Below are 8651 nucleotides of genomic sequence, written 5' to 3' on the forward strand. Positions count from 1 at the left end.
TCCAGCCTTTGAGTTTACCACTTACTTCACATAACAGAAAAGCCTGTCAAACATGGATTTTCTGTCTCCTCCAATTCTAGCCCTGTACTCCTTATTACCTCCTTTACCAGAGAAATATCTGTCCATCCCCCTGTCAGGCCTAGCACCTTCACCTGTACTCTTGACCCCATCTAATAACTCAGTCTCCTCAGGAGCTCCACTCTTTCACGTATTATTCTACTTCCTTCCTGTCTCTTTCTACCACTTGTTTATACTGTTTTTGTTTTTTTTTTTTTTTTTTTTAGTGCTCCTTTCATTTAGCCAGAAAGACTTGTGCATTCTTGAAATGCTTTTTTCTCAGACTTCTCTCCTCTTCAAGCTAATACTCCTTGTGACCTTAATGGCCAACCTTCCTAAACAGGTAATCTAAACTAGCTATCTTTATCTATTCAACTTCTACTCATTGAACTCTCATTTCTCCCACTCTTCTACAGAAATTGTCCTCAACCAAGTTGCTAATGACCTTCCAAGTGCCTACAATACATATGTACATACATACATACACACACACAGTTTCACAAGTAAACTCACTCTACTTGACCTTTGACAGATGATTTTTTTCCTTCTTAAAATTCTCACCTCTAATATCCACACCACCACTGTCTGTTTCTTTATTGTTTTCCTCTTTCTGACTCTTAACAAAATTCCCATCTCTAAAGTTGGATTTCTTCCCTAGACATTTTCCCTGGGTGATTGAATCATTTTCCTTGCTTAAATTATCATCTAACAATAAAAATATTAATCTGTATCTTCATGCTTGACTTTCCCCCTAGGTGTTATTCCTGCACCTTTAACTTTATACAGCACGACATATCTCTACCTTGATGTTCCACACTCATCTCAAACTCAACACATCCAAGACTAAATTTATCACCTTCTCTAGCATACATGTTCTTCCCAATGTTTGCTATCTTGTTGAAAACTGCATACTTCCTTTTACCCAATCCTGAACTCCTAGAGATTGAAGTTACCCTGGAACTCATTTAGTTCTTCAGTCATCTAACCATCGAATATTTAATGAGTTCCTACTATGTGTGCCAGGCACTGTTTTGGCTGGAGGATATAGTGGGAACAAAACAAAATCATAGAGTTTGTATTCTAGTGGAGGGAAACATACAAATAAATATGTCAGTTGGTATTAAATACTATAGAGAAGATTAAAAGCACAGTAAGGGGGACAGGGAGTGTCCAGCAAAAGAAATAATATTCTAAAAAGGCTGGTAAGAAAGACATTATTGATAAGGTGACATTTGTACAGAGCCCTGAAGGAAGAGAGAAAGAAAGCCATGCAGGTATTTGGGAGAGGTGCTGCAGGGCTGCAGGCAGAGTGAACATCACATGCCGGGCTATGCCTAAGTATACCTGGAGCAGAGTAAGCAGGGACAGTCAGTGGGTGGGACTGGAAATAAAGCAAGAAGGCTGGATCACAGAGAACCCGTACACCCTTGTAGGGCTTCCCAATTATACTCAGATGGGAAGTCACGGGCTAGTTTTTGAGTAAAGAAATGACACGCTCTATCCTCTGGTGTGAGTGTATTTTGAAAGCAGAGTTGTTAGACTTTTATAGGAAAGCAGATTAGGGTAAGCTTTGAAGCTGTTAAGTTTGAGATATCTATTAGTCACCCAAATAAAAATGTCAAGGAGGTAACTAGATGAATGCATATGTTTTTCAGGGAAGAAATCTGGGCTAACGATATTAATTTTGGAGCCATCAGTAAATAGAGGGTATATAAAGTCATGACAGTGGATGAGACAGTGATGAAGGAGGAAGGTCAAGAAGAGAAGCCATCTGGAAGTGAACCATGAGGGAATTTAACATTTAGTGATTTAAGGGAAGAACAAAAGAGAAAGAATGGCCACTGGGAAGGAGAAGTAAGAGAGTGGTCTCAGGAGTTGAAGAAAGTGTGAAGAAGAGTGATTAACTATGCAAATGCTAGGTTAACAGGAGGGCGGAGAGTTGACAAGATTCAACAACTGCCGGGTAACCAGTAATCTTGATAAGGAGTAGTGCCTGGTGATCAGAGAGTGATCAGAGAGTAAGGTAGGTTCAGGAGAGGAGGGGGAGAGATAAGTAGAGAACATGAGTGGAGACCATTCTGATGAGTTGTGCTTTAAGGGGCTAAAGAAACAGACTGGTGGGATTAGAGGAATCAAGAAAGGTGTTTCTTGTTAAGACAGAGATTTACAGCAATTACCTCACTGATGGGACTAAGCCACTGGAGAGGAAGACAGGTATCAATGCAGGAGAGGGGCAATTGCTGGACTGATTTCCCTCAGTAGATGACTGAGAGATCCCGTGCAGAAGAATAAATGCAACTTCTACTCCAAAACTTATTTTCATTTATCTTGTACTCCCTTGTTTTTAAATATTAAGAGTCCTGTGAAAATGAGGCATTTGCTTTGTAGGTCATGTCTAAGATGTCTACTTGAATATAAGTGGAGATACTCTGACACTCCCAGTTAGCCACTATCTGGCCAAATCTTTTTTCCTTTTTTTATGTTTGTTTGTTTGTTTAGAGAGTGTGTGTCTGTGAGCAGGGGGAAAGGGGCAGAGAGAGAGAGAAAATCTTAAGCAGGTTCCATGCTCAGCATGAGCCCGACGCGGGGCTTAATCCTACGACCTAAGCTGAAATCAAGAGTTGGGGGCTCAACCAACTGAGCCACCCAGGCGCCCCTGGTCAAATCTTCTTGAATCTCAATCTTTCGCTCACTTTATACTCTCTGCTCTAGCACTTGTGTTAAATTTTCCTTACTAATCTCCTTGCAGCAGTCTCACTTTGGTCTATTTCTAAAACAGAAATTTGGTTATCCTGCTCCTCTTCTTAGAAACTTCCACAAATGGTCACCTACCCAGTTTTGACGTGTCAGAAATGACACAGGAGGCTTCCTATATATAGGTCCCAACCTCCCCATTTCTTTTTTGTTTCTTCCCAGCCCCCACCACACCCCAGCCCACTAAATCCCATGAGGAAAGCCACACTTCTTTCTTTTACCCGAGTGTGGAGCTCCCTCCTCACCCAAGCATTCTTTTCATTCTGTCTGGAGAACTGTTCTTGCTAAGCTTCTGTCCCATAATTAGGTGCCAATTTTTCTATGCTGTCACGTCACTCAGTTATACCTACTTTAGTACTTTTATCACGGTAATTCTTTTCACACCTGGCTCCAAGATAGCAATCTGAGGTAGACTTATCTTTATATCTATCTGCACAATATAAATCAGATACTTAGGTAAATTAGATCCTTATGCATACTTACTAAATGCACAGAACTATTTTATCATGTGTGAAAATTAAGGTAATATGAAGATAAATAAGCATTTATTTTTAATATTACAACCTCCTTTTGGAAATGGAAACAAGTCACATGGGTTTCTACTTTCAAAACACGTATATTAGAAGCCTACTGGAAAATATACTCCAGAAATGAGGATCAATGATTTTTTTCAACAATGCCACAAATAGTTATTTATGAAAAGGTAATATTAAAAACAATTTAAACCACAGCTTTGGGCTAAATAATTTACCAGGTGGGAAAGGTTTTATAACTACTTTCTACAATTTTAGATGCTTCTATGATATTCACATCCATTATCTCTAAGTGACATTTCTGTGACTGCTTCTTCTTGAAGAGCCACTTGGAAGATCAAGATTTAGCTCTCTGTCAACACCACTTCTGCTTTACTAAATAGCCTTTCTATCTCATCTCCCTGTCTTCCCAAGTTACGTATTTGACTGTCAACATTTAATTGTGTACCCTCTCTGGAGACTTAAGCCCTAGTCTTCTGTCAGAGTGGACAACAGGTAGCTGTCCAGCTTCATGGAGTGGAGGAGGCAATGTATTTTCAACCTATACCCTTGTTCTGGCTCCTTCCTTCTTCACCCCCAACTGTGAAGATACACTAATTCCTCAGCTTTTGAGGCTTCTTCAGTGTAAAATGGTTGGTTTTTTTCTCTCCCCACTATTAGCTTTTTAATCCGTTTTCTTCCATATCCTTGGAAATACAGCCATGAGGTCTCCTCTCCTGTCCTCCCTTATCTTTGGTGTGTGGAAGTTCCCTCACTGTGGCTTTGATAAAATTTTGGAAGGCAATGGAACTATTTCAGTGTGCTCAATCCACCATCTTTACCAAGAAGTTTATCACTGCATTAAGACTTCAGGTTCTGCTTCAATTTTATCTTGTAGGCAAACTCTCTGAGGGCTCTATTCTTCTGTCCCCAAATGGTCTAGCTGCCAGTCTGGGCTTAGTGACACAGCTATCTTTCTGGGATCTCCCCTCAAAGCACTGTCTACCTGGGTGATTCCCTCTGCCTCTTTCCTATGCTAAGTTCTTGTTTCTCAAATCTTACATCTTCCTCCTTCTTGGTTATGGGTGACTTCTGTGAGCTTCCTGAGAAAAGTGCATGGGGGATAAACCTTTTGGTACTCTGCATCTGAAAAATGTCTACCTCACACTTATTTGATATTTTGGTCAGTGATAGGATTCTAGGCTGGAAATCATTTTCTCTCAGAATTTTCAAGGCACTGCTCTGTAGTATACATTATAGAATCCATAATCTTCTAGCTTCCATTGTTAATGATGAGAGGATTTATACCATTAGGACTCTTGAAACTTTGTTTGAAACCTGATTTTTCTGCCCTCCCCCCTCCCCCGGAAAATTTAAGGTTTCCCTTTCCCTGTAGCATTCTAAAATTTCAAAAGGATGTTCCTTAATGTGAGTCAGTTTTTATTCGTGTGATCAGAGGGCTCTTTTAATCAAAGAAACTCATATCCTTCAGTACTGCTAAAGTATCTTATTTCTTTGAAAACTTCTCTTCATTTCCCCTTTATTTCTTCTTTCCCAAACTCCAAATTTTCAGATGTTAGCCCATATGACTGACTTTTTCAATTATCTTTTCTTTTTTCATCTTTTTCTTTTTGTTCTATATTCTTGGAGCTTTCATAACTTTTATCTTCTATTACTTCTATTGTTCTCCACCTGGGAATATTAGTAAGTTTTTTTGAAATTTTATTCACCTCCATGTATGGTCTATTTCCTCTAAGTTTCTTTTTTGTTTGTTTTTGCGCTATGGAAACTATCACAGAGGCTTTCTGCCAATAGCTAGTGATCTTTTATTTTCTGATGTTACCTAAGAGTGAGGTATGGGGCACCTGGTTGGTTCAGCTCATTAAGCGCCACCTGACTCTAGATTTCGGCTCAGGTCATGATCTCAAAGTTCATGGGATTGAGCCTCGCACTGGGCTCTGTGCTGACAGTGCCGAACCTGCCTGGGATCGGATTCTCGCTCTTTCTCCTTCTTCCTCTCTGCCCCTCCCCAGCTCTCTCTCAACATAAACAAACAAACAAACAAACAGTGAGGTGTGTGCTGGAGGGGCTTGTTAATCGTTGGCATCACTGTCTGGTGCTCTGGCTATGCAGTTTCATTTGAGTACCTGCATTTGTCAGTATTTCTAATCTTTTCTATTGGGCTAGTCATGTTCCCCAGAAAAAAAGTCTTCTAGTCCTCTGCCTAGAGGCCTGGCTGCCAGTATTTGGGAGCCAAATGTGGGAAGGAGGCTGGCAAGTCTCACTACTCGAGAAGCAGATTTTTTACTTAATCTCTGTTTTCAGTACCCTCCCTTCAACTGTGCCTACTGTGCCTCCCCTCTCCCAGTTCAGAATCCCTCCAATTCATCTTCTCCAGACGATAACCTTCCAGGTGTTCTGGCACAAAAGGGATAACTGGCTGCCTGCAGTGGGGGAAGGGATATAGGTATTTCTTAAACAGATTTTCAACTAATCTTCCTATTTTCTACCTCACCGTCAGAAGTACAAGTTGCTGCCAATTTGAGTCTTTCTTGGGTTTTTTCTTTGGGGGAAATTGGGTAGCTTCTCTACTTGCTCTAATGTCAAGTTTTAGCTTTCTATGATGTTCTAAGTCTTTCATGCTTTTTGGCTTCCAGAATTTGTTTTTTCTCCAATCATTGTCCTTGTGGATTTGTACATTAAAAAAATTCTCTTAGTAATTTGAGTAGGGCTTTGAAAGGGAGGAGAGATAAAAGAATATCTTTAGAAATATTTATTTTAAAAAAACATACTTTTCCTATACTATATTATAATAAAAAAAAACAATTGAACATGTCTTACCTAAAGGGTCCACAGGTAACTGGCTCTAAAGAAATATGATGCATAAACAAGCTTCTGTCTTTTATGATGCCTAGAAAAATATTTCACATTATGTATTAATGAAAATCTGAATGAAATTTTATTTCCTATACCTATTTATTACACATAATTATAAATATTTACATAAAAAATTGATATATAGACTTGAAATATTTGACTCACAAACTGATAATGACTATATACCAAATAAGTCAGCATAAACAAATCAAGAAAATCAGTATAAATTTAGTTAGCTGATGTTAATCATAACTCAAATGTGTTAGTTAACTGCCATGCATCAAATTTAAAATTTAGTCTTATGAAGATTTACAAGCCAAACTTTAGATATTGTTCTCAGTATGCAACTTGTACTTCTCAAATCTTCAAATCGTTCATTAGTATGGGATTGGCTGACTAAACTAGAATACATTGATACAACCACATGATCAAATACTATGCAACCATAAAAAAGAATGAAGAAGATTCTATGCAGTCATTAAGGGTCTGCTGTGGGATTTATTGCATGTGTTTCAGCACTAAGCCTCTACAGTCTAACACATTTATGCCTCACTACTTGAATTCTTCCTTTCCAAACCCAGGAACCAAATATATAGCGAGCAATAGTTACACGTTTTATTTTATTTTTTTTAACGTATTCCATGGTAAGAATTTCAGATTGTAGTCTAAATGAGATAAGAAGCCACGCAGAGTTTTAAGCAATCAAGGAGCATGATCTGACCTTCTTGTTACCAGGATGATTCTGGCTGCTATGCTGAGACAGCCTGGAGGAGGGGCAGAGGCAGAAACAGAAAGGAGTTACAAGCTTTGACTGTGGCTTAGATGAAGGTGGTAGGGGGAGAATGAGAAGAAATGATCAGATTCTTGTTATATTTGAAAGGTAGAACATATAGGACTTGTTGATGGGCTGGATGTGAAGTATGAGGAAACAAAAGAGTAAAGAAGGACACCAAGGTTTTGATGTGTCAATTGGCAGAATGGCAGCAAGAAAGGAATGAACAGAAAGAGCAGGTTTGGGACAGAGATGGAATCAGGAGTTTAGCACTGCCTATAGTGACTTAGAGATGCCTATTAGCAATGTAAGTAGAAAAGTATCAAGGGCAAATGCACAAGTAAGTCTGGAGTTCCAGGATGGGCTAAGCTTGCAGATAACACTTTTGGTAGTCACTGAAACTGAAGTTTAAGCAGAGAAGAGCTCTAAGGACAGAGATCTGGGGCACTCCTATGTTTAGAGGAAGGAAAGAATAAGAAAGAACCAGAGAAGTGGCTATGCAGGAGGAGAACCGACTGCATGTGGTGGTCTCAGAAGAGTGACCAACTGTCAAATGTGGCTGAAAGATGGAGTCAAATGAACACACAGAATGCCTGTTGGATTTGCCAACACGGAGATCACCAAATGGCTTAGTAGAGAGTGATTTTCGTGGAATGGTGAAGGTCAAAAGCTTGCCTGGATTCCCAGAACCTAAGCCTTAGATTATTATACTAAGATGTTACTAAATTTTTATAGCTTTTTAATTTAAAAAGTCATTATAGAGAACCTCCACATCATACTTGGTATTATGAAGGAAATGCTCACAGAACAAAGCAAGACATAATTTTAACAAACCACACTGCAAAGTCTTCTCTAATTATTTAAATACCCAAAAAAGCTGAGAAAAGTTCACTTAAAAATATTGTGTGTAGTACCTACAGAGAGGGAAAAGATATGAATACAAAGCAAATTTTACCATCTGGAGTGCTTTTCGAAGCTTTTAAGGATTTTTCTTGATTTTTCATTATCCTGTCAAATTCATTTAACAAATTTCTTTTGATTGGGGGTTCTCCTAAAAAAAAAATTCCATATATGTTTTTAAAGCAAATAATAGCAATATTATTTTTCAAAAGCCTATACAGTTCATTTTTTTAAAACTAAAGTCCTGACTCTTACAATTTATTAAGCAAAAAATACATAATACTTATAATTTAAATAGTGACCATTCTACTTTGAAAGACAATTTATTTTTCAATATCAATTTCTTTCTTTCTTTCTTTCTTTCTTTCTTTCTTTCTTTCTTTCTTTCTTTCTTTCTCTTTCTTTCTTTCCCATTTAAAATACCACTATCTAATAGGGTCTAGGGATAAAAAGATGTTACCAGATACCAGTGATAAGCTACTTTTTAATGGAATAAACTAGCACTAAATGAAACTATAAGTTTACTGGAAATAAGAACAAACAGAATTTTTTCAAGTAAAACTTTTTCCTGCATTAAACTCGAGAAGGAATTTATTATGTAGGTCCTTGAATTAGAGTGAGTAGGAGAAAATACTTTAAAATTAGCAAAATTACATTAAAATATTAGTAATACTTATTTAAAAATTCTACAAAGGCTGAGAGTAACATTAAACCATAATTCAAATTACGCATGTCCGTGTCATTCTGAGATAATAGGTGATAATGGGTACTCGGAGTTT

General features: G+C 38.0%; 1 protein-coding gene across 1 annotated transcript in view; it reads right to left on the reverse strand.

Moving 5' to 3' along the window:
* Window positions 1-8651, reverse strand: part of BRCA2 (BRCA2 DNA repair associated) — a 60784-nt gene that overhangs the window by 30590 nt on the left and 21543 nt on the right. The window contains exons 12-13 of the mRNA XM_086713988.1: window positions 7928-8023; window positions 6165-6234 (exon numbers count right to left, since the gene is read on the reverse strand). Of these exons, the coding sequence (XP_086570114.1) occupies window positions 6165-6234; window positions 7928-8023 (166 nt within the window). The remainder of the gene's footprint in view (window positions 1-6164; window positions 6235-7927; window positions 8024-8651) is intronic.

Source organism: Puma concolor, chromosome A1 (assembly GCF_028749965.1).
Source record: "Puma concolor isolate L17-30 chromosome A1, mPumCon1.1.hap2, whole genome shotgun sequence".
Lineage (NCBI taxonomy): Eukaryota > Metazoa > Chordata > Mammalia > Carnivora > Felidae > Puma > Puma concolor.